The sequence below is a fragment of the Pituophis catenifer genome, unplaced genomic scaffold (assembly GCF_029215685.1).
Source record: "Pituophis catenifer annectens isolate HBS135680 unplaced genomic scaffold, rPitCat1.0.hap2 SCAF_281, whole genome shotgun sequence".
Classification (NCBI taxonomy): domain Eukaryota; kingdom Metazoa; phylum Chordata; class Lepidosauria; order Squamata; family Colubridae; genus Pituophis; species Pituophis catenifer.
The window spans coordinates 3,311-30,612 of NW_027257161.1; the positions used below are offsets into that span (position 1 = coordinate 3,311).

Genomic DNA, 27,302 nt, shown 5'->3' on the forward strand with positions numbered 1-27,302 from the left:
GTAAGATAATATGTATTGGTTTGGTCTGAATTGGACTGAATTGACTTTGGCATTGCTTAAACATTTCTTGTCAATTCTTTGGAGTGGTCTTACTGTACAATTATCCAATTGATAATAGTTATGTAAAACAAAACATTCATTCTATATGGCTCTAAATGGATAACAGAAGATAATAAATGCAAAAACATTCTAGCTTATTACTTCGTTACATATGGACTCTTTAAGTGCATAAATCCCTTTCTTTGGAACTTTTGATAGACAGTCTTTCATAATCTACTAAATTATCACTCAGAGAGTGAGAAAAACGGCTTCATCCGAATCATGGTCTCTAATGCTATCTTCACTGGGTAAGCCTCCTCCACCTGGGGACCGACAACTCATATCCTCCACACCAGATTCCTGATCGCTGTTGGCTGACAGATCGGGATCAGAGCTTTTCAGGTTGTCCTGTGTGAGGATGAGTGCTGAATCTTCTTCATCTCCCTGTGAAGAACTCCGAGTGTAATCTTGGAATGATTTGGCCATGTAGTCACTGGAGCTTCCATTTTCCTTTTTTATCTTTGCCTCATTATTTAATTGCCTGTTAATAAGTTTTGCCAGTCTCTGCAAGACAAGAAACAAAAATCCATTGACCTGTTAAAATATATCCAACCTATCAATGTGAAGCTGGGGGTTTTCATGTATTTCTGAATGATAAATCCATCAATCCCAGCCTACTAACCAATAGTGAGGGATGAATTAATGGAAGATTACAAAATCTAGTATGGATTGGATAGGACTAATAAGTGAAAAGGCAGCAAGGTTAGACTTTCTTGGGACTCCATGCTTTTTTATTACCAAAAGTATGTAAGCTGTGTAGAGTTACCTCTAGGAGAGATGGGTGGTACACTAGTCAATGATGTAAATGATAAGTGAGTGAGTGAATAAAGCAAGCAAGCCTAAGAAACTGCAGATTTATATACTTGCAGTTTTCTAAAGTCTCTCTTTGACAAGGAAGGTTATTCTTGATTTCTCTAGACAAGAAATTGTAGGTGAGAGATTATATAGAACGGGAAGAAAGCAAGTTTCTAGGCATTTTTCCATGTTCATGGAGCATTTTGTGCCATTTAGCACCTGACTACTCAACAAAATTTCACAATAATAAGTAGGTCAAATGGGAAAGACAAAAAATGAACAAGAATGTAGTCCTGTGGCTAGTAAGAAATTAAAGACAACTAGAAGGTTTTGTAAAAAAAACAAAAACAAAAAAACCTAGAAAATAATTCTCCCTAAGTATGCATGTACAGAAAAGATGGGACTGGTTCTCATTCAGTCCTAGGTGATCAAATGCAGCGAAATCATCCACTACATCTAGCATAGATATCTGACAGAGAAGCAGGTGGCAGTCAGCTCTATCCTTCTGAGTTAAGAAGGAATATTCAGGGAATAGATAAGGACATTTTAGCAACCCGAAGGCTGGGGGGAAAAAGGAAGCGGCTACATACAGACTGAATATTGATTACCTAGAAACCTAACTAAGGGTGAGCTGATTTCAGTGGTTCTATTGCAAAATACTAAAACTTTTCCTTACAGCAAGTTCTATTAAATACCTTTTTCATTAAAAGGAGAAAAGCATTTGCTCTAATCGCTGAAGAGTTAGATAATTAGATCTAAGCTTTATTGGTAAGAATCCCAGCAACAAGTATGTTGCCTACCTGAAAATAGCCAGAGTAAGCTTGAGATGACCAGTAAGAAAACAAGGTAAGAAATAATTGCTTTGAAAATAGCTCACCCAATTAAGGCCCAAATTTTACTGTAATTTTACTGTACTAGCAACGTGGAGAAATCAATAATTACCGTATTATTCAGAGTATAAGATGCTCCGAGTATAAGACGCACATTAGTTTTTGGGGAGGAAAACAAGAAAAAAATTTTTTTGCCTCTGCCTAGCAGAGGCCAAAAATGGGATGTGCGGAGCCTGAAAATGCGATGTGCAGAGGCAGCGATCAGCGGAGATGTGCTGTGGCGATCCCCGCAGCCTGGAACAGGTCTAAAATGGAGCGTGCAGAGGATAAAAATGCGACGCACAGAGGCCGAAAAAGTGTGGGTGGGGCTTCGGCAACATTTCGTATATAAGACACACCGCAATTTTCACCCGCTTTTAGGGGGAGGGAAGTGCGTCTTATACTCCGAAAAGTATGGTAATTAGAAATTGAGTGTAATTCTGAAGTTCCTGTTGTTCATTTTAACTAAGGAAGTCTTCCATAGATTGTAAACCACAGTTGGAAAAATACAGGATTCACAAGAAAATTGATTTTGAAATTGTACCGGAAGTAGATAATTCACTCATTAGCAGCTGTTATCATGGTAAAAGAAATAAATAGCTGATTCAAAAATATACTGTAGAGCAATGTTTCTCAACCTTGGAAATTTTAAGATGTGAGGACTTCAACTTCTAGTATTCCTCAGCCAGCAAGCCTCACTGGGGAATTCTGGGAGTTGAAGTACACATATCTTAAAATTTCCAAGGTTGAGAAATACTGCTGTAGAGAGCTCTTATTGCCAAATATGAGGTGGAGGAAATATAATCCTCTACTCAATGCTTCAGCTAGAAAACCTTCAAAAATTACATCTACCTGTGAATAATGATACCCAGATCAACTGCATTGATGTTGAAATATACTTGAATTGATGCATATGGCAATGGCCAATCATGCTCAAAAGATGGGGTGAAACAGCAATATATAAATTTTATAGTTCTAGAAAACCAATTATGCATACCTCTTCTAATACCATCAGCTCCTCCTCCAACTGTTGGGTTTCTTCTTTCACAGCCATCAGATATTCTGTAATAGACTGCCTTGGATGGAGTCCCTTTTCAAAACGGTTGTACATTCCACTCCAAAACCTGGAAAATGAAACAAAGAAGATTCAAAAACCTATAGAAGCCCATACAAAAGTCAGTCTCATGTTATTCAACCCACAGAACTTGCTCCTAGAGAAGTTAACAGAATTGCACTGCGCAGTGTAAAACAAATTAACACAAGCCTCTTGTGACAGGGAAACATTTAATGGGAAAGAGTTCTCTCAGCTTTTAAAATTATCACATAAAAATTGCTGAGATTCTCATATAGACCATTTTACAGCACAGAAGTATGAAAACACAGATCTTTATTTCTCAGAATATTCTGACTGTAAAAGATTTTTTCACTTTGGCAAAGTGGATCACATCATGTTCAGATTTTGAAAAATGAAGATAGTGCAATTTTGTAGGATTAAAGTGTCAAATGCTATCTGTGTAACTTTAAATAACATTAAATGTAATATCTCACTTTACTGAAGTCTGATGAGCATGAGAACTTTGATAAACAGAAAGTTACTCTGAATGCCAGAATTACACCAATTATTGAAATGAGAAAACCTAGCAGATTGGCATTTTCCCATAACTGATGTAATGCTTGTACTCAGAATGACTTTGTCCTTGTGGAGGGGGTGGTCAGTAGAAATCCTGCATCAAAATTAATAAAATAGCCAACGCCTATCTTACTTGTTTTCTGATACAAATATTTGGTTGAAGGATTAAATATTTCCAAGAAATACACATGTGAAGCCTTTCTTCCCAAACTTCTAGCATGAAGTAATCCAGTTTGCTGAATATTTTAAGTGCAGCTTTATTGCTGTAATCAACTTTAGGAAGCAAATTCTCATTCCATTGTTCAGGATGTGAAACTGCCAAATGTTTTTTATGTTAGTGTCATGTATGTCATTTCTAATGGACACTTTATAGCCCACAAGTTCATTTCAAAATGTAAGGAAGTCATCAACAGTCCTTGGCTGATGAACTTCAGATAATGCTTACACTAGCAAACATATGAAAATGAATTTGCAACAATTTATTCACATCAATGTAGTTTTTACCTAAAAGAATAAAAAGACAATGTTAGAAATGTGTTGGACATTTCAGAATATTTTCAACAACACAATAAAAACAAGCCACATTGATTTCCTAAGAAGCAGACAATTTGAACTGGACTTTCTTATTCAGAGTTTTGAAAGATACGGATTTTAGAAAATTTTATAATATGGGGAAGATTTATTTACATTTTGCAGAAAGCACAAATAATTGTTAATTGAAATCTAAACAAAACCTTAAAGAAGGAACAAAACAGGAATGCCACTTCTCCCTCTTGTGTTTGTTGGTTCTTGAAATACTTATAGGACAATTTGAAACAGAAGAACAAGCGAAGGAATGTATGATAAAGAGGCTAAAAATTGGTTATAATATACAGATGGAACAACAGGAAAATATGTGCTTCAAAAGATTGAAATTTCCAATTATTATAATCTTAACAAGGATTTTTATAAGATCGGTATACATCACCAGAGAAATTGTCTAGAATGGGAATGTTTACTTCAAGTTTATGTTGGAAATGTGAATTTTGTATATTTTTCCCCCTTTTTTAAGGGTATTTTTTCCTGTCTTGAACTTTCAACTTTCTCTTTGATTTTTTTCTTCTTTTCTTTTTCTTACTTTATACTAGTTTATATTAGCTTTAATCTTCCTTTTAATTTTGTTCATAAAATTATGTTTTTAAGTCTTTTGAAAGTGTAGCAACTCTTGGAGAAGCTATATTACAACAAACATGTAATGGGCAGCCTAAATGAGGCTGAGCTATCATGTTACCTAATTCCTCTGAATATTCTTAGACTACATCATTATAAGTAGATCAGTGGCAGGGTTAACTAGAAGTCACACTTGGATAAAGAGCAGAGCTGTCTGGAAAAGAGTGAGAAACTATTTTAAGAGGCTCTGTAACACTGTAAGGTCTAATGATAATGCCAAACCTATCGTACTCCAGTTTCATTCTTAAAAAGATATGGATGGCTTGGTGTTAATTTTAAAAAGCAGATTTCTTTCCATGAGTTACAAAGAAATAAAAATCACAATATCTTGCAAACGTATTTTAAATCTCTCTCTCTCTCTCTCTCTCTCTTTTTGTATTTAGCAGAATTCCATCTTCCGCATTAATGATAATATACATTACTAATTCTGAGCTAAGAAAGAAAACAATACATATATATTGTCACACAACAGACATATATATATTCACACAACAGTGTGACTACTATTTTGAGATAACCCAGGAGCAAAATACAGTACACAGAGGTTTTTCAAACAGTGGTTTATCTACAGGTTATATATAAATACCTACAAGGGCCAAACAAAGCCAGGCAATCAATCTTCAACTCTAACTGGAAGCACACACGGAGGGAAAATACACGAGGAGAGAGACGCCCTCTAATGGCCTCCTTTATATAGGCAGCTTCTTAAAGGGCAATAATCCTGCTGAGTCATCCTCAGTCTTAAAGGGCTGGTCAGCTTTCAATCATCATTATCCTGACATATATACCAATCTTGAAGATCTAATGCTTTTGTCTAGGCATTATTTGAAATGTATAAATCACTTTTCAAGAATGGATTGTCTTCAAAACGTCATTTCCAAATTCCACAGCAATGTGACAGAAATGAAACAATTTTACAACACCTTATCCCAATTAAAAGTATCTATGATTAATATAATTATCTTTTATTATATACAGCAATGTGTTACACTTTCACAGCAAAGAAGAAGGAATTGGGGAAGGTTCGTGAAAGTTACCATCAATCTCACAGCTATTTGCAATATATTTGCCCATACTTGAAGTCAGAGACAATTGTTAGCTCATTTAGTCAAATATTTTATATAACAATTCAGATGCAACTTACTTGTAGATAAAATGGGAGGGTGTGGATTGTGGATGAAGGGTCCTGTTGTGGTCTTCCCGATACAGAGGGTTCAGATAATCAGCACGATTCTTCCATAAGTGAGCCCAAAGTGAATAAGTCCGTTCCTGAATTCTGAGGGACAATTTATAATAAAATTCTATGAACCGCATTTGCTATTTCTCTCATTCTCATATTGAAAGACTTCATGAGCATGTCAAAAAAGTAGACACATATTTAGGAAGGACAGAATTCAACTATTTGGAATTAGGTAATAAAAAGGCTAAACTCTCCAGATGTTTTAGAACCACAACCCCAGTGGATATGGCCAATGGTTAAGGAATTTAGGGACAATCTTGGCCTACAGAACTAATACTGCATAGAAACTATGGCATCCTATACATACATGTGGCCTGAGTAATTTTTTGTTTTGTTTTGTTTTAACCTATTTTACAATATTTGGGATCATCCGCCAAGAATAATTGTGAAGAGATTCAGAATGAATAAAAGGAAGCATTTTGTTGTGTAACACAGGAAAATTAAGGAATAGGAATTATTTTACTAACATAAGATATGATGCTGGTCAGAGTGCTTGTGCTCTGATGTGGGTAGGTGTAACGTTAATACATCTCATTCTGTAACTGATTCTGTGAATTAAATTGCCAAAGAACCACAGTCTACTGCTCTTTGTAACTCAATAGGTGGTAGTGTTGGGTTACTCTGGGCAATAGCAGGGGAGCCATGGTCAGCAGATTTGCTAAGGAACTAACCAGGCTTTATTTAATTCCAACTTTCTTGGCTTCTATCCTTGTTAACATTCTGGAAACTATATTTTTTGATGATAACTTTCTGACAATAGCAACTGAGAGGTCATTTAATTAATTTAAAAGACAACTAAGATGGAAAAATTACAAACCCTCATGGAAAAACTCTGAACCTATTTATCAGACAATCATAGCTATCCAACTGAGACTGTTTTCTCAGGCTCTCTACAGTTATGTTTTATATTTATCCAAAAAGAAGGGTTAATTCTCCGATCTTCCAATTTACTTTTAAAATGAGAACATCACCTTATATTCATGAGAACTCAGGAGATTGATTATGTTCCTTTCAAGTAAAACAGTTTTTGGATAATTCTTTTGGTTGCAATAAGTATTCAAGGAGATAGATCTTTTATTCTTTAGTAATATTTTTTTACTGGTTTTATTTTATTATTATATTGGGGTTTTAATATATAACCAGTTTGAAAGGATTGGACAACTTTCTCTTATGTATTGGTTAAGATTCCCCATTGATGAATCATGTTTATCAGAATAAAGGGTCATTCTCGTGTACCGTGCACATATATTTTATAAAGTGACTTACTTGAGCTCCTGTCTTTCCTTCTGATTGTTACACAAGAAGTTTCCAAACTGGCAGGAATATATATGATGCTGTATGTGGATCAAGAATCTTTCATTGAATTCAAAGGCACAAGGAAACTGTTCCATAAGTTGCCAAACGCACTCAATAAATTGATCAATAACTGGTGATATCTCCTTTGGGTCTCCATCTAAATTGCCATACCTACATCAATGTCAGGGGAAAATATTAATTCACAACTGTTACCTTTCTGAAATTCTGGATGTTGGCACAACATCTTCCATCTTAATTGTCAGTTCTATTATTTGCTTCATTTGCAGAATAAAATTTGCTAGAGTATATGTATCCATGTCAGTTAGAAGGTAACCACAAATATGTCAAAATAACATATGTTATATGATATCATCATGCAACTGCTACAACTGCATACTTGTGCCCAGGGGAGAAATGCTCCCGGTTCGGACCGGTTTGGCCGAACCAGTAGCGATGGCAGCTGGTTTTTCGAAGAACTGGTAGTGATGGCGGTGCGAGGCTCCACCCCCCCCCGGTCGTCGTTACTTCCTGGTTTTAACCAGGAAGTAACTTTTTTTAACCCTCTGCGCATGCACAGAGGGGTTTGCGCATGCGCAGAGGGTCCAAGCGTGCATAGAATAGAATAGAATAGAATAGAATAGAATAGAATAGAATAGAATAGAATAGAATAGAATAGAATAGAATAGAATAGAATTCTTTATTGGCCAAGTGTGATTGGACACATAAGGAATTTGTCTTGGTGCATATGCTCTCAGTGTACATAATGAATGTGATGGAAGTGCATGCGTGGCGCATGCACTTCCGAACCGGTTGGGAAGGTAAGTAGATTTCACCCCTGCTTGTGCCCCGATGAGTGATGAAAGTACCAAATCTTGGCCCTTATGTAATTCTTCATTTGCCTGCCCCCTCCCCCCCAGAGTTCCCCATAGCCAGCTAAAGCCTGAATAGCTAAATGGATTTTACTCATATATTGATTAGTCCAATAAGAAAGAAGATTGGGTTAATATATCATCACAAGGGGCATAATGTGATTTGTGTGGTTTTCACATAGGCTAATGTATGAACCTGGCCACTGTAGTTTATAAGCCACAGTTTATGCTTAGAGTTATGTGTGAACCAGACTGATATGGCTTTTTAAATAAACGGTAATTAAAATCTTGATTTAGTGAGGTGTATAAACCCAGCCAATAAGCCTAGACAGACTTTTCAAAAGTTGAATAATCAAAGGAAAGATGATTAAGAAAAGGGCCAGTTATACTCAATAAAATTTGGACCTGCTTAAAAGTGAGCCTTTACATTTAATATCATTTCTAATTATATTTCACTATACTCATGATGAGATATGGAAGTTAAATTGGTCTAATGATTAAGGCACAGGAATGGAGTGGGAAGACCCAAGTTCTAATCCTCCCTTACACCCAACACCAAAAAATATTGGTAACTCTGGATCAATCGTTATCTCTCAGCCTTAGATAAGTGGTACTGGCCAACCACTTCCAAAATGGCACTAAGAAATAAGCCTGTCCATGTAGTTATGAAGAGTCAAGATTGACTCAAGTGACCACACCAAGAACATGATGCTATCAGAAATGTTCCATGGTCAATATTCAATATTCAGATGTTCATCTGATGTTCTCTGGCAGCAAAGTACCTGATTGCCACTTCACAGAACCCACACTAAAGAACCATGCTTACCTGTGATTAAATTTATGACCAAATGAAACCCAATCTTTATCAATTAATACCTGAAACAAAAAACAGTAGCATCAAAGGAGATTATTGAGGTTTTGTAGCGAAGCAGAAAATTACATTTCTTATTCTAATTAATTGGATTATTTAAAACAATCCTGAAATTTCACAATCAGAAAAAGCAGAATGAGACAACTCGCCACCTCCAAGTCACTGCAGGACAACTCCACATGACCAACTCGAGCTGACCATGGTGAGTTGGCCCCACTGAGCTGTCCTCACTGAGCTGTCCTAGACCCCATAAAAAGGATAGGTTTTATCAGGGACAGTAACCATACTGTTATGAATTTTAGAAACTGATTGGCAGCCTACTTATGGCAACATACAATTTTGCTATGCTGGAAATTTGCTATCCATTTATAGAATAATTCTTAACACCATGAGGTTCACATTATAATGTTATATGGTTTTTGCTCTATGTTTAACGCTTCAAGGTTAACATTAATTGACTATAAATCAGTTTATATTTTTTTAATGTTATCTCCGTGCCACACTGACAGAACACGTGAACACTGAAACACATGGAACAGAATCTAAGTTTGATGGATTTGAATCATCATAGCCTTTTAGAGAAGCCAGTTGTTCATGCCAGCTGCATGGGAATATGTCAGGGAAATGTATACCCATATTCTCAAACCAGGTTCTCAGAGGAAAGTGATAAGTTATGTTTTATATTAGAAAAAGAGAAAAGTTGATTCCCACTTTTATTGGAAAAAGAATTATGAGTTAGAGGAGAAAATAGGAAAACACATCAAAATAGGCAAGAAATTTAGTAAGATAATACTAATCCTCTTTGGATGAGTTCAGATTGACAGGACCAGATGGTTTACATCCCAGGGCTCTAAAGGAACTGGCATATGTGATCTCAGAACCACTAAATAAATCTTTCAGAGCTCCTAGAGCAAGGCAGAAGTGCCAGAACACTGGAAAAGAGCTGATCTGGTTCCAATGTTCGAAAAAAAGCGGAACCAGGAAAGTACAGACCAATCAGCCTGACATCAACACCTGGTAAATCCTAGAAAAAATAATTACACAGTGGATTTAGGAGCACCTAATAATGAACAAGATGATTAATAAAAGTCAGCATGAGTGTAATAAAAACCTTCATTGATAAAGTGATTAAATTAGTGGACCAGGAAAAAGCTGTGGATATAGTATACTTGGATTTCAGGAAGGCATTCGATAAAGTAGACCACAGCCTACTTCTTGATAAGATAAAGCAATGTGAGACACCACCAGATGGATTTGTAATTGACTGACCAACGGCACTCAGCGTTCAGCCTCAATGGATCTACATCTACATGGAGAGATGCATGCAGTGGAGTACCTCAAGATTCTGTCTTCAGCACAGTGCTCTTAAACATCTTCATAAATTATCTAAATGAGGGAATAGAAGTGGAGCTCATCCACTTTGCAGATGACACCCAGCTGAGGGGGAATTACTAACAGTCTGAAAGATAGACTCAAGATTCAGAAGGATTTAGTCAGACTAGAGCAGGGGTCTGTAACGTTAAACACTCAAAGAGCCATTTGGACCCATTTCCCATAGAAAAGAAAACACCGGGAGCCACAAAGGTCCTAACCAGAAGCTCCCCATTCAATTCTGGAGCTGACCAGAAGTCCAGTTTTCCCCACCATAAAGTCTTCTAGCGCAGCGTCCTTTTCCCCCTACCTGTCCTAACTGAAAAACCTATCAATTGTGGAGCTGACTGGAAAACCCACCCCTTACCACAGAATCTTCTCCTGGTGCACCTTACTTCCCCCACCCACCCAACCAGAAGTTCCTCTCAAAATTGTGGTGCTGGCCGGCGACAAGAAGCCACAACAGAGCTGCAGGTTGCTGACTCCTGGACTAAAGCAATGAGCCCTATCCAATAAGATATATGGTAGTTCAGTGGTGAGAAAAATAAGATCCTGCACTTAGGCAGGAAAAACCAAATGCACAGGTATAGAACAGGCAGTACCTGTCTCACAGGTAACAGTGAGAGAGATCTACTGTAGGTGTCTTACTGGACTATGAGTATGAATCAGCAGTGTGCTGCAGCTGCCAAAAAGGCCAATTCAGTCCTAGGCTGCATCAACAGAGGCTTAGCATCAAACTCATGAGAGGTGATAATTCCACTCTACCTTGCACGAGTGAGACCACACTTGGAATACTCCAATTCTGGTCGTCATGATACAAAAAAGATGCAGAGTTCCTAGAAAGTATGTAGAGAACACCAACAAAGATGATAAGAGGCTATACTATATGATGAATAATTAAGGGAACTAGGTATGTCTAGCCTAATGAAAAAAAGGATTGGGGTAACATGACAGCTTGCCTCCCGAAGTTGTAGGGGTTTCATTGCTGGAGGTTTTCAAGAAAATACTGGTCATCCATTTGTCAAGGATCATATAAAGGTTTCTGCTTTGGGCAGGGGAGATGGACTAGAAGACCTCCAAGGTCCCCCCTCGTCCTATAATTCTAATATTCTAAATACATCCCAGTCTTTTGCATCCACTTTGGCCTTACATAGAAAACTCAAAGTTAAAATTAAACTGCAGATTAAATTAAAATTTGCAAGCTTCAGAGCTTGCAAATGGAACAGCAACTAACTTGTCTCTGTCTCTTCAATGTAGTTCCTTCCTATCTATTTCATACAACTGCTAGCATCCAAGTTTCCCATTCAAGAGTTAAAAAAAGAATGCAGAATGTTTTGAAACTCCAAGATCTCTTCATAAACAAGATAATGGAAGGGGGGAAATTATGATTACTATTTAAGATGCATTTACTACACTATACTGTAATGTTATAAAAAATAGGATAGAAACTGGGGGGAGATAATAGTCCATCCAATTATTTGGAGTGATAGTAAGTTGCGCCAAGTGCACAAGTGTCAGTCTTCCATTTTTGAAAATATGTATCCCATCTATTGAAGCTAAACTGCATCCATTCTTGGACCAGATTTTTTTTCTTGTAGTCCATAAAGCTGTTCTTGCTTTTGATCTGTTCACCATAAATTTGTGTATTCCAAGACAGTGAACTGGTTCAACTTCCTTGCCTTTCACCAGAGCTTAAGCAAGAGTGCCAGAAGTGCTTTTATGTAGGGAAACGAGAAGCACAACTGCTAGCCACACAATAAGTTGTGATTGCTTAACTGAGTCTATAGTTGAAGATGGATCTCAAATATGGACTTCCAAAAATGTGGTGCATCATCTCCCAAAATGTGGAAGATAAAAACCTCTGGAAATTCACTAAATAGTTTGATGTTATTAAAAAATTATTTCACTTTAATTCCATTAAAAATGAACTCACAACTTATCCCTTTTTCTGCTAATTAAAGCTGTCTCGCTTACCATAAATCCTTTTATGGTTCTGTAATATGGATCTAATAGAAGGCTTGCTACAGAGCAAACCTGAGCAGTCCGGTCCCATCCATCTGAACAGTGAACAAGAACACTGACTCCCTCTTCAGCAACAGCCTAAAACAGAAAGAAAGAAAGAAAGAAAAAAAAGAAAGAAAGAAAGGAGGAATGTATCTTTGATTCCTATAGAAAGGAAAATGATAGAGAAGTAAGTATCTGGAATATCAACTCTTAGTATCTCAAGGTAGAGCTGAAAATATCTCTGCTAGAAACACCTTGGGTAGCCATTGTCTGTCAAATATGAACAATACACAACTGGATGGATCAATGGTATGAGTCAGTAGGAAGTTCTATTCCCGATGTTGCAGCCAATGTAATACACTGTGAAAGGCTTTCGTACATAGTTAATAACCGTATTTTGCTGGGTGGAAATATACCATGAAATCTTTTCCTTTCATCATCTCTCTCCTTGGAGAAGCCGCCAATGGGTCACTATGACTTGCCTTTTATCCCACTGATATTTTCTGCTATTTCTCTGCACTTTGGCCTTGAGCTTCTTTTAATTATGAATGTGCTTCATTTCCAGGTGCAGCATTTCATTCTGACAGTGCAATATACACTTATCCAAGCATGCATCTGACATTTGAGAAAGAATCACAAATATCAGGAAATTGGCATCACCAGTTATGCTAGACAAAAATAGGTTCACGAGCTTATGCCACAATTTGCATTTGCACTTCTCTGCACAGCATCTAGCATTATGTCCAGCACGGTGTTATTCTCTAGGCCAGAGAGGCACAGATCTGGACCATATTAATTTTATTCCATAGCACATCCCTGCAAGTGGAAGAAAATCAAAGATTTTCCATTACCTGAAATGGCACATCCCCATTTTCATTTACAAAGCATATATTGTACCTTTGTGATAAAGATGCCCGCATCCATAATGGCTTTGATGTGCTTCAACCAGCCTGAATTCTCTAGCCCCCACAGGAAATCACTCATTGAAGGAGATGTCAGCTCACAGACTGCAAAATAAGCCCATTTCAGCAGACTAGAATTTTTTAAGTTGCTAATTTTTACATGGTAAGTCTAGCTTAAAAAGGGGGGATTGATTTTCACATACATGTTGGTCACTTGTTCGCTGCTTGACTGATTTGCAAACATGACCAGGCATTATATACCAGTTTGACTTCTTACATTGCTGCAAGCCATATGCTTTTAAATTCTGGGGAAAACATGCATAACAAAAGTCTCCAAAATGAAAAGGCTATGTCAACAGATACTGAATTAAGAACTGCTGTAATCAAGGTCTCTTCGTATTTTAACCCAGTAGGTGTTTTTGTCCTCAAAATAGCAGGACTAAGTTTATCTTCTGCAGGGCTTCAGTTCACTCATATATTTTTTTAAAAAAAGCAACTAAAAGACTAATGTTGGAAGAAAAGGTTCAATTAAACCAGTGTTTCTCAACCTTGGTAGCTTGATGATGGGTGGACTTCAACTCCCAGAATCCCCCAGCCAGCAGTCCACCCATCTTCAAGCTTCCAAGGTTGAGAAACACTGAATTAAACCTTCCCTCTCTGCCACTTCCTTCTTCAAAATTCACAGTCTCTTAAACTGGCATTTCAGCTTAAAATGGAAGACAAAAAGGAACTGTACAGTTGTGTAAGCTTGGCCATTCCCCAGCTGCTGACATGAATAGATTTCTTGGCTATATTCATGAATATAGCCATCAAACACTCTTTCATGTCAAGCAGGATGCAAATTGGTGAAATTCCCTACACACACACATCTGAATTTGTGGCAGATCCCTTTCCTATAGGCTGCAGAAGGGTTCCAATACCCAACCTTTATATCCAGATCTGGTAACCTTAGATTAAGCCAATGTAGATATGCCAAACCTGATGTCCTACATATATGCCAAGCTGTACTTATCCCCTGTGGATTGGAAAATTAGGAGTGTTGGAGCTCCAACACATCTGGAGGGCATCAGCCTAGGGAGACCAATCTTATCATTCAGTGAAGAGACTGATTCTTTGCACTTGATCACAAAAGGTATGTTCAAAACAGCATCTCAGAGAACCCTCATGATAGTGGACTGCTGACAGCAAGGAGCCTGTCAAATGATTAATGCATCTACGCAGATGGGAACACGAGCCATTAGCAGCTGGATTTACTCTAAGACTGCTTACCTCCTGTTTGCAAAGCCTAAATAGAGTCAAAATAGAGGTTTGTTCCCATATCAGAGTTAATATTTGCTTTCCACTTGACTGAGCAAAGACCACAAAGTCCTAAACTGCAGTCCTAAACGTCAGATCTAAATCAGCCAGGTCTGATAGCAGTAGCTGACCTGGAGTTCAAAAGTGAACTAATTTAGTGAGGAATTCAGTTACTAAGCAATGTCTCCATTAAAAGCCACTGGCCTTGCAATTCTTATTTGCAGAAATTTCCATAAGGAGGCATAAGATGTCCTAGACTTGAAATGATAATATTATAATGCCTTTCTTTCCTCTTATATTGAATTGCTTTTTTATCTTATTCAATTTCTATTTTATTCTTGTTTTATATTGATTTACTGTATCTTTAGTTAATTTGTATGTGGTTTCTAAGTCTTGATTTTTAGGTTTTATACGATTATTTCATTGTCTTTGTTGTAGCTGGTCACTGTCCCTGTGTTTTTAACCCTGGTAATTAAATAAATTGGAAAAATACATTTGATTTGACACACTGCCATTCAAGATCTGTCTTTCACCATTAATTGTACAAAAAGGATTGGCAGAAATGAGAATGTGGGCTGATTAGACAACAAGCACAGTAAACAGTATGTCAGAAGTGGAGGAAATAAACCAAACCTTCTGTAAGCTAAGCTACATACCATATAACTTTATTTCTTTTTCCAAAGTAGGATGAGAAGGGTAAGAGAAAAGGGTAATCCATATATAATAGGTTAGCAGAAACTGACCATCATCGTAATTATTAAATTATTACATATTCTGCATTAAGGTACACATACTTTTAAAATTATGGAAGAGTTGTTTCCAGATGCAAGCCCAGAACTGCTGAAATGCAGTTATGTCTTTCTTCAGGATTCCAAGCATATATGAAAACAGATGCAGACTCATTAGAGAGTTGCATTAAAGCCACATTTGCTTTAATAAGTCAGATCACACCTGGTTCAATGAATCAGATCTTTAAAACAGCTACTAATTTTTCAAGCTCATGAGGAACATTTCTTCTGAAGTGTTTTTTCGGTGAAACTGGTCTATCAGGGCAACCTGGTCTACCCAAATGTGGGACGGAGCATACTGCTTCTACTTAAACACTTAATCTCTCCCCTGGTATAGCCAACAAAGTGAGAGGAGCCCATGGCTTAGAGGTTAATACATCTACCTAATAGGCAAGTAGCCCAGATTCGAATCCCAGAAGGGTATGGCTAGCTGATGAGAGTTAAATAACTTGAAATAGATCTATACTAATCTCCCTTTATTTCTTCGTCGGTAATATATAAATTTAGCACAAAAATTTATTCTGAAGCATTTTCAAAACATACAGAGTCAATTATATAGAAGTTTCTCTACTGTCATAAGAGGAAGGATTCATAAGATGAATCGCCTATTAAAGAGATCCCCTATTAAGTTGCTAAACTCTTCAATTCAACACTATCAGACAGCAAGGCTGAAAAATATCTACAGGCAAAGCTCTAACGGCCACTGAAGCAGAGGGTCAATTTAAGGCAACGTCTTCACTTTAGAAAATTTGTTTCACATTAATGGGCTTAAATGCTCAAATTGCAATGCTCTTTGCAGTATTAATGAAGCAAAATCCCTAATATACTAATATATTAGGTACTAATATACATTCAGCTCAGATCCTTAAGAAAAGACAGATGAATCGCAAGCTGCCCCCAGCATCTACAAAGATAAGGTGTTACCTTCAAGCATTTTTTGGAGACTGCTTCTCATAACATGGATGTTCTCAATACCTATGAATTGAAACTTGATGTTGGAATAGTTGTCTTCATTTTCATACCCTTTCCCAACTGCTCGGTTTGCCATTGCATTGAGCTGCAAAGGTCAAAGAAAAAAGAATACCCTTTAGACCTCTGACATAATGTTCTTTCCTTTATAGCGAAGAAGAAATAAAAACATTACCATTTGCGAAAAGAAAGAAAGGGAGGAAAGAGCCCTCCACAATATAGGATTGTGAGTTTTATTAGTGAAAATACGGGCTGCATTTTTTATTTTTTTAAAAGCCTTGAAATAAAAATGAGATCTGCTGTCACCTTTGCCTTCGACTACTTTGGAGCTTTTACATTCAACAGTGATTTCAACTGTACAATTCATCCAGAAGATGGCAACCTCCCTTCAGAGCCACAGAATACAGAACTAACCCGATCTGTTCTAAAATGCCAAATTATTGTTGACCTTAGCTGACTTGTTAGAAGAACCATTGAGTTAAAAATGAGTGCTTTTTAAGGAGGAATAATAATATTCCTCCTTTAAAAGGAGGCTATTATGTTCTAGAGACAGAACTCACTTTACGTGTGTGTGTGTGTGTGTGTGTGTGTGTGTGTGTGTGTGCGCGCGCGCGCGTTCGCGCCTTCGAGTCAGTGTTGAGACTAGTCCATGCAGGTTTTTTTGCAAAATTTCAGAAGTGGTTTCAGAAGCAGAAGTTTGTCTGCTTCCCCCAGTTGAGAGAAAGTGACTGGCCCAAAGTTATCCAGCTTTGTGTCTAAGGCAGAACTTGGGCTCAAGGTCTCCCAGTTTCTAGCCTTTGGCCTTAACCACTACACCAGACTGTCTCTCTCATCTTACCTACTGACAATGTAATCAAATATATGTTGAAGCATAAAGACCCTTTTGGATGCTGTTGCACTCAACAAAAAGACAAAGGTCAACAAATTGTTGTATGGCCTATAGTATAGGTCTGCTGGATTGAATATGCATTTCCTAGAACGGGTCTGTAACCTTAAATACTCAAAGAGCTATTTGGACACGTTTCCCACAGAAAAGAAAACACCGGGAGCAACAAAACCTGGGTGGGCGTGGCCAACTCAATGTCACTCACTTCCACCAGTCACATGACATCCCCCCAGCCACGTCTACCCAGCCGGTCATTAGGGCAGAGAACCAGTTGTTAAAAAACACCGGGAACCACAAAATTCTTTTGACATCTCTCTCTCTCCCCCCTCCCTCTCTCCCTCCTCCCTCTCTCTCTGTATCTCTCTCTCCCCCTCTCTCCCTGTCTCCCCCCTCTCTCTGTATCTCTCTCTCCCCCTCTCTCTGTATCTCCTTGTCTCTGCCCTGGCCGCTTCTCCATCCCCCACCATCGCCCTTACCTTCTCAGGCCAGGCAAGGAGTGACTGGGAGAGGAGAGGTGGGGCTAGCCAATGGTGGGATCACCTGACAGGGAGCCACAGCAGAAGGCCCAAAGAGCCGCATGCAGCTTCGGAGCCTCAGGTTGCTGACGCCTGTCCTAGAATCTAGCAAATCCTGTTAACACTCTGGAAAGTTTCCTTGACAAGCCACACTGTGCTTTCACAAAGGCTATCTGTCCAATAGGGAATGTAGACCATATTGCAAGTAAGCCTTTGGACATATGCTCTAATCTTGTAAAGCTGGAGAGCCCTCTACTGCTTGTCGCAAAATGCAAATAAAGTTATATTTATTATTACTTTATGACTGCAAAAGGAAAATATCCTAATAATAAAAGTTATTCCACAATGGAGGAGGCAGCCTTGGGGAGAAGCAGACTCTCCTTTTTTGGAGGCATTTAGGTAGATACAGGGTGGCCATCTGTTAGGCATGATAGAGTAATTGATTTTGGCATTAGAAAGAGGACTATGACCTCTAAAATGCTTCCAAATCTTATGTTATGTGCTTCTCTATTTATAGTGAGGCTATAATAGCAATTGTCTGCACAGTGTTCCATAAGTGAATCAGAATCTTTGTTAACTGTTCTGCAATTTCAAGAAATGCAAGCTATGCTTAATAGTGGAATTCTGCAAATTTCTACTCTTCATTAGCAGAGGAGATCTGTTGTCTGCTAGAAGTTATAGTCTCAAACCAACCTACTTTAAAGGGCAACTACATGTGAGACTGAACTTCAAGGCTGAGCTTAGTTTTGTTTCATTTTTCATTTTATCTAAATAACAACTATTATTTACTAATTGAGTAAGCAGTGGTGGGATTCAAATAATTTAACAACTGGTTCGCCCAGGGTCAGGTTGGCCATCGCGGGAGGCATGGTCCTCCAGCTCCGCTACATATGTGGGACAGGCCTCCCGCAACAGTGCCCGCCCACGTCTCTTTTCTACCCCTGAACAGTGTGCTTCTCCTGCTCATGTTCAGGCAGGGAGCAACAGAAGAGGCAGAGGAGGCAGTCGCATCAAACCAGAGGCCTTTAAGAAAGGCACTTTCTTTGACCACCTTTCTTGGGGGAAGCGAGGGCTTCTGGGCGGTGGTAGAAGGAGGAGAGAGAGAGAGAGAGAGAGGGAGAGAGAGAGAGAGAGAGGCACTTTTCCTCAGCAGCATCTCAAACCCATGGAGGATGGCAGGGCAGCCCAGATGCCCTCACTTCCCTCAAGCATTTCTTTACCTACCTGATTTCCAGCTCCATCACATTTCTCCATCGTGTTTCTCGCCATCGTGTACAGGAAACAAGTTTGTTGGACTAAAAAAAAAGTCCAATCAATTCCAACTTCGCAAGATCTCTTTTTTTTCATGAGAAGTTCAAATTGATTGATCGAATTTTTTGGAGTGTTTTAGTCCCACAAACTTTTGTTTCACACGATGGCGAGAAATGCAATGGAGAAACATGAATGAGCTGGAAATCAGGTAGGCAAAGAAATGCTTGGGGGAAGTGAGGGCAACTGGGCTGTGGTGGGTGGAGAAAGCTCTTCTGCCTACAAAACCCCCATATTTGACAGCTGACACTGAAAGGCAGAGAAAGAGCTGCCAGGAAGAAGCCAGTTGGGCCGGGAGTCGGGAATATGCCCAGCAAGGGGAGAAGAGATGGCAAGAGGAGTCCCAGAACACTCCACGCACCGCAATGAAAGGCAGCACCAGCCCAGCCCTCTCTGGCGCTGGAAGCCAAGTGTCAGCCACATGCCCAGTCACCTATTCATCTCTCTCTCTGGGCTCACCCGGTGCCACAGTCCACTACGCAGGCTGGGAAGGGCATACCTGCGGTAGGGCGGCGGCTGAGTGTGCTTGGCAAACTGCTCTATGAACTCATGCAGGTGAACATAAAGCACACCCAGCAGCAGATGCGGGCCAGGAGGGCGGCCTCGCCCAGCTGCAGGAACAGCAGCAGCTCTGGGGACACCTGCAGATGAGGAGGAGGAGGAGGAGGAGGAGGAGGAGGAGGAGGAAGGGCACTGGGCCGGCCCTGTAGAGGGAGGGAGAGCTGCTGCCTTGTCCACCTGCAGGCCACCGCCCATAAAGAGGCTGCCTGGGTAGCCGCACAGTGCCAGCAGCAGCTCGTGGATCATGGTGCAGCATGGGGACCAGCCTGAGACCTGCTTCGCAGGAGCCCCAACAATGCCTCCGGCCTCCTTAGGCCAGAACCAGCCCCGGCCACTTGATCACCCCTGCCCCTGCAAAACCCGTTGTCTGCCAAGGAGCCCGGCTGAGGCATCGCTTGCCATCTGCTGGCACCTGGACTCCCAGTGATGGATGGGGTCCTTCAGGCGCTTAGTTTGGCCGCCTGTTTAGTAGCTGCAGCCCCTCCCTCTGGGCACCTTGTCAGAGCTGCCTCAGAATTTTGCTTGTGCAGACGTCACCTTGGAGTGGGAAGAGAGGTTGGTTAGAGGACCACCAAGATACCAGAATAACCTCAGGAAAGGCCAGGTGAGGCAAGGAGTGGCTGGAAGGAGAGAGGCAAGCCACAAGGCGGGGCCGGGTGTGGTGATTCAACCGGTTCTCTGAACTGCACACAAAGTTAACTACAAAGTTTGGCCAAACTGGTGTGAACCAGCTAAATCCCATCACTGATAATCAGGAACATCAACTCTTCCAGTTCAAGCCCCTCCCCATTCATTAATACATTTGCTTACTGAGAAAACTAATTTTAGGATTGTAAACACAATTTCCATTTCTATGCAATCTTCCAGACCAAAGCATATGTTGCTAATGACCTAATAAAATAATATTTCTATTTGCTGAGATTTACAAACAGAGCTTCCCTTCAGTGCAATTAAAAACAGTTTGATTCACTTTAATGAGCTTCGACTTTTTTGGGGGGGGGGATTTCAGAATTTCTGGGACATTTTAGCCAACACTCGGCATAAAAAAAGACAACAGAATTTGAAGCATCTTACTTTGGGGCGTGTATCAACAACATAGATAAAATCACTTCCGGGATTTGCCTTTCGGATCAACTGTAGCATTTGTTCATCTTCGAGGCATCGAGCGCTGAAGCCTGCTAGAGGTTGACTACTGCGACATATGGAAGCCTAGGAGATAACAAGAGAGAGAGAGACAAGAGCAACCATATGCTTTATTGTGAAAATATTTAGTATGCTCAAGCTTGATTATAACACTCTGGTTGTGGTTAGTTCCTTTTGTGTTCTCACAGCAAACTGACTTTTATGATTTATTTGTCACAAGCTGCCATTTTGAATTTTCCAGATGATACAATGCCAATCAAATGTGTTTCCTGAATCACATAGAAAAAAATAAGATTAATGTCATTAAAATCTGATCAATTAATCAATGTAAAATTTCTAATAATTTGGCCAGCAAATTTATAAATTTTTCTTATCTATAACAGGACTATAGTGACCTCCATCTTTAAAAAGAAGTCAAGCCAGATAAGGTATGTCCCATCCTTCGACTGGGAGATATTTTTGTAATCTTGCTTGACACAAATTCTGTCAAAATTATTTCAATACTCAAAATCAGGATATATTGAATAAATTATTTAAATTTTTAATTTCATGCTTACATTATTCTGCTTGTAGTAATAGGAAAGTGCTGGGAAACGCCTCCTACTACGAAATTTAGAGCTTCCCACAATGATATGAGCAGTGGCTGATTTGGGTACGTAGATGTCAGTAGGATATGAATCACACACCTGTCCCAAATAGAAGAAAGCAAAACTGAAGATTTGTTCAAGCAGTCTATACTGTATAGCAGGGGTGTCAAACTCGCGGCGTCACGTGTCATGTGATGTATCACAACTTTTGTCCCCTTTGCAAAACCGGGGGGTGGGGGTGGGCATGGTCAGCACATGATGCATCCAGGCCGCAGGCAGCAAGTTTGGCACCCCTGCTGTATAGCAATGTTCTCAACCCTGCCAATTTTAAGATGTGTGGCCTTCAGTTCCCAGAATTCTCCAGCCAATCATGCTAGCTGGACAATTCTGGTAGCTGACAAAGTTGAGAAATACTGTTGTATATATTTATTTTTTCAAACACTCTGCAATGAATTATTCCAAACTGCTTCACAAATAATTATTTTATACACTTGCAGTGAACAAGAAGAATGAATGACAATTCTGAGAAAATGTTAAAAAGCACAAACTTTCTTGCCCTGCTATATATTACCATAATCAATCTTCAAATAATCTAAACAGTATGACACACCGTTTATAACTGGAGGCCTATTGGGAAATTCTGACAGGTTTAGACTTTGTCTATCTGAAGTTTATCAACAGAAAAATTGCAAAAGGTTATTTCGGGGTTTTTTGCAAAAATGACCAGGTTACATGATCTTTTCTCTGCAACATCTCTGAGCCAGGGGTGAAATTCTATTTTTTTTTACTACCGGTTCTGTTGGCGTGGCTTGGTGGGCATGGTGTAGCTTGGTGGGCTTGGCAGGGGAAGGATACTGCAAAATTCCCATTCTGTCCCCACTCCTGGGGGAAAGATATTGCGAAATCTCCATTCCCACCCCACTCTGGGGCCAGCCAGAGGTGGTATTTGCTGGTACTCCGAACTACTCAAAATATCCGCTAACAGTTCTCCAGAACCTGTCAGAACCTACTGTATTTCACCCCTGCTCTGAGCAATATTGTGTTTAACGATGAAACATAATATCATGAAACATGATATTAATCCAACACTATATTCCTCAAAAACAGTTCAGATGTTGGATGTAATTTCTGGAATCTATAGTCCAACAGAAGATAAAACCACTAGATAACCAATCACATAAGGAAGTAAAGAGAAAGAATAAATAAAAAAAGAAAAACATAATGAAGTAGAGAGTGATGGAAAGGATGGAAATCCCAGTTACCAAGGAGATATAAGAAACATACTCTAGACCCATAAAAGGACTCAAATGCCTGTACATTAACGCTCAAAGTTTAAGGAACAATCATGGTGAACTTGAAGGCAGATGTGATATAGTTGCCATTGCTGAAACTTGGTGGGATAAAACTCACAACTGGAATGTACTGATAGAAGGATACAAACTATTCAAAAGAAACAGGCCTAATAAAAAAGGAGGCATAGTTGCATTGCATATAAAAGATCACTACATCTCTACAGAAATATACAAAACCAAGGATGAAAACCTCCTAGAATCCATATGGATCAATATAAAAGGAAAAACAATGACATTGCTATAGGTGTATACTACAGGCCACCCAACCAAGCAGAAGAAATAGATGAACTCTTTGCTAATCAATTAACAAATGTATGTAGGGAACATGCCAGGGTAGTAATGGGAGACTTTTAACTACCCTAAAATCAATTGGGAGACAAACTCTGCAGCAAATGGGACATCAAACAGATTCCTAACCAATTTAGCTGACAACTTTGTCATCCAAAAAGTACAGGAGGGAACAAGAGGAAAAACTATACTAGTCCTAATTCTTACTAATAGAGAAGTAATAGAGGGAGCTGAAGTTGCCAGAAGCATGGGCAAGAATGACCACGTCATACTGGAATTCAATATAAAGCAAACACAAGCAATAGAATATAATCCAACCAGTGCCTTAAACTTTAAAAGAGCTGATTTTAACAAACTCAGAGAGAGCCTAAGCAAAATTTCATAGATAAAAATCCTAAAGGAGAAAACAATTCAAGAAGTGTGGGAAACACTGAAAGATATTATCATAAAAGTCCAGTCCAACACAATACTACCGAAAAAGAAAAACAAGAAATCCAAGAAGAAACCACATGGTTGCACAAAGATCTCTCTGATAAACTGAAAGATAAAAAGGATAAGTACAAAAAATGGAAAGAGGGACACATAACTAAGGCAGAGTATCAGCAGAAACCCTGAATCTGCAAAGATGAAGTCAGGAAAGCAAAGACTCAGAATGAACAAAGACTTGCAACAAAAGTCAAAGATAATTTTTAAAAAGTTGCTTTCAATATATAAATAACAAGAAAAAAGTCAGGGAAACAGTTGGTTCCACTAAAGAGAGAAGATGGCAAGAAAGTAACATGGAGTAGAGAGAAAGCAGAGCTGCTTAACTCATTCTTTGCATCAGTCTTCACACAAAAAGAAACTATAGCCAAACCTACCAGAAACATAACTGTAAAAGACAGACTAGAAATAAAAATTAAAATAAAAAAATGGTAAGAGAATACCTGTCTAACCTCAATGAATATAAATCACCTGGACCTGATGGATTACATCCCAGAGTTCTGAAGGAGTTGGCAAATGTTATCTCAAATCCATTGTATCACATCTTTAAAAAATCTTGGAGCACCAGGGGATTGGAAAAGAGCTGATGTAGTTCCCATTTTCAAAAAAGAGGGGGAAATAGACCCAGGAAACCACAGACCAATCAACGGCCTAACATCAATACCTGGGAAAATACCAGGAAAAAATAATTTAAAAAACAGATCTGTGAAACTCTATGGTGGAAACAAATAAGTTATAACTAGTAGCTAGCACGGGTTTGTTAAAAACAGATTATGCCAAACCAATCTTATTTCATTCTTTGACAAAGTGACTAAATTAGTAGACCAGCGAAATGCTGTGAACATAGTATATTTAGACTTCAGCAAGGCATTTGACAAAATAGATCACAACCAACTTCTTGGTAAACTAGAAAAATGTGGGATAGAAAGTATCACCACCAGATGGATTTGTAACTGGCTGACAAACCATACTCAATAAGTAGTCCTTAATGGTACTACATCTACATGGAAGTAAGTAAGCAGTAGGGTATCACAAGGTTCCGTTTGAGGCCCAGTACTCTTCAATATCAGTATTAATGCCATGTTATAAATCCTTAGTAAGGCCACACCTGGAATATTGCATCCAGCTTTGATCACCACATTACAAAAAAGATGTTTAGACTTTGGAAAAAGTGCAAAGAAGAATACTTCATGAACTAAGATGATTAAAGGCCTGGAGACTAAAACATATGAAGAACAGTTGCAGGATTTGAGTTTGGCTAGTCTAGAGAAAAGAAGGACTAGGGTGGGCATGATAGCAGTATTCCAGTATTTGAGAGGTTGCCACAAAGGGAGGGGGGGATTTATTTTCCAAAGCACCAGAGGACAGAAAAAGAAACAATGGGTGGAAACTAATCAAGGAGAGAAGTAACCTGAAATTAAGGAGAAACTTCCTAACAGTGAGGACAATTAACCAGTAGAAGAACATGTCTTCATAAGTTGAAGGTGCTTCATCAATGGAGGTTTTTAAGAAGAGACTGGATGGTCACTTGTGTGAAATGGTATAGGGTTTCCTGTTTGAGCAGGGGGCTGGACTAGAAGAGTTCCAAAGTCCCTTTCAGCTCTATTCAGCTTCTGATACTTCTGGAAGATACCAAGTTGGGAACTCTACTTTATCAATCCAGGAATACATAACATACTACAAGCGTCTTCCTTCCTTTCCAGAAGTTGATTTAACAATTACCAATTATCCATGATTTATGTGCCAGGAAATTGTATTTATGGAATCAAGGCAGTTTCTGAAGCTAACTTCAGAAGCTGATTGTGTTTAAAATCACAATTTCTCAGGAAGGATGGCAGGGAAACACTAATTTTATAAATCTGAAATAAATAATGAAGCAAGTTTTATACAGAAAACTACAAAGATACATATCTTAATATTTACTGGTTCAAGTATTTCATAATGAATTGAGCCAAAGGAAGTTATTTGGAAGGTGATGGAAACAGAAGTCTTTCACACACTAGTATTTTGAATCACAGTATTTAGACCTCAGATCATTTGTTTTCATGAGCAGCAACTCACACGATAATCTCTATTGACGTCACTAATCTGCCAGTAATTATTTGGAATTCCCATACGATTGTATTCTTCCATTAAGTTTGTCAGATTCCAGCCTTGCTCTCGTTCTTCTTTGTTTAATTTCGGATTGAAAGAAAAACAGTACAATTCTTCGTATTTCACTGAAAACAAGAAAACAAGGCAGCTGCTATTTCTTCACTAGAATTACTGTTGTTATTATTAATGCAAAATGGAAAACACCAACATTTATTTGCTTAATTTATTTGCTTAATTGTTCCAACTGTTCATTTTTTAAATCCAGAGGATAAAGCCAACTGCTTTAGAAAGTTATAATTGCAGAAATGCCAAACAATAATTACAGAGTGGATTTCAGGTCAGTTCTGTATTTTCTTTGTCTGGACACTTTTAAGATAACATTTGGGAGACAGCCAATACAGTATTCTCCTTGAGATTATTTGGTAATTTAATTTATACCAGGTAGACAAAGCAGATGAACAAAGCAGAAACATTATTTTCCTCGCTTTGTTTTTTTTTTTTTTTAATTCTATATTAGATGGGATTTGATTCACGCTTACTTTATCTAGTGCAATCAATGCTGGAAACAGCCACTTTAATGTACGGTAGTTGAAATTATTTTTCACATTCTGACATAACATGGATTGAGCCTTTAGACAATTAGAAATACTTGGAGGCAATGAAGGGGCAAATGATGGCACAGAAATGGATGCCAAATGCCATATTGATTACAGCCAAAGCAAAGCATATAGTCGAAGGCAAAGAAACATCAGTTTGTGCCAGTCATAGTTTTTTTTTAATAATGCTTTCATGGACTCCATAGTCCAAGAGACAGTTAGAAATATAAATTATACTTGAGGTTGGCCCTTTGCTTCAGAACAAACTATTTTCCCAATCATTTTTTATAAATAAATGAATCTAATAAATTAGGAAGGCTTGGGAACTTAGGGGGGCAGTTCCAACAAATATATCATCCATGTAAAATCACCCAGAAAATTATATTGGAGACACAGTTTCTACATGAAAGGACATTTTCATAAAACATTCTTGTCCCATGTCAAGATTAATACTGAAAATGACAAATAAAAAATAAAATTCCAAACATAAAAGAATGATAAATCTGGATGGAATTAGCTAAAAAATAAATGGAGATTCTGAATTGTTTGGTACCAGAGCAGAAACAGAAACAGCCTTTAAGGAAAAGATCAAGACAACAACCAGAAAACTAGCAAAAGGAATAAGAAGAACATGAGCATGAATAGTTAAAGAAAATGCAACTGAATACAACAACCAACCATATCAAATGCAGAAAACAGATTTATGAATTGCCTTTTCACGACTATAAATTCAGATCAATGGAAACTTTTGTTGAAATAGAATCCAAACAATTCAGCCTCCTAAGAGTGGGATTTATAAACAAAACAGAGCAGTCACCCATGCCTACAAGGAAGTAATTTTACTCAGGCCAACTGCCAGCACAGACGCATGGGTACTCCTGAATTTCCATGCTATACCTGGGCGTGCCAGACGTATCAGAGAAATGTAAACATCGTGGCAGTCTCTTTCCTGAGACATGATGAACTGAATGTTCTGGAAGTTCTTACAACGAATCAGCATTGGGCAACCAGAAGCTGATGTAGCAAGTTTTTCAATTGAAGAGATCTGACTGTGAAGAATCTGATAAAGAAAAATAAGTCAATCTAAAGAGAAGCTAAATATATTCCATTTTATAAATCAACATAATCAAAACTGTATGATGTGCCTTAAACAACATAATGCTCAGTGTAGCATGTTGAACAAAGTTTCAGCTCTATACAAGATCATAGAGAGCAAGAGCAACTGAATAAGAGCATAAGAGTAGTAAGGGGCGTGCATAAGAGCACCAGCATGCCTACCGT

General features: G+C 38.5%; 1 protein-coding gene across 1 annotated transcript; it reads right to left on the minus strand.

The window, feature by feature from the left end:
• On the minus strand, positions 1–27,036 carry LOC139326885 (phosphatidylinositol-3-phosphate phosphatase MTMR7-like). Its single transcript, XM_070956630.1, has 12 exons — positions 26,919–27,036; positions 25,393–25,496; positions 21,179–21,307; positions 20,553–20,687; positions 16,164–16,296; positions 13,151–13,260; positions 12,224–12,349; positions 8,834–8,883; positions 7,109–7,309; positions 5,747–5,878; positions 2,761–2,887; positions 1–603 (listed from the first exon to the last, which is right to left on the minus strand). Exons 1-12 carry the CDS (start codon positions 27,019–27,021, stop codon positions 289–291), a joined length of 1,665 nt encoding a protein of 554 aa, XP_070812731.1. The 5' UTR covers positions 27,022–27,036; the 3' UTR covers positions 1–288.
• Positions 27,037–27,302: the final 266 nt, after the last annotated feature.

Excerpts from the sequence above, each read along its gene's own strand:
- LOC139326885 (XM_070956630.1), bottom strand. The coding sequence starts at position 27,021 with ATGCTGATTCGTTGTAAGAACTTCCAGAACATTCAGTTCATCATGTCT. Across the intron at positions 25,497-26,918 it reads GATACGTCTGGCACGCCCAG|AACGAGAGCAAGGCTGGAAT; the intron begins GTATAGCATGGA and ends TAAACAAAGAAG. Across the intron at positions 13,261-16,163 it reads TCTCCAAAAAATGCTTGAAG|TCTGTGAGCTGACATCTCCT; the intron begins GTAACACCTTAT and ends CTTATTTTGCAG.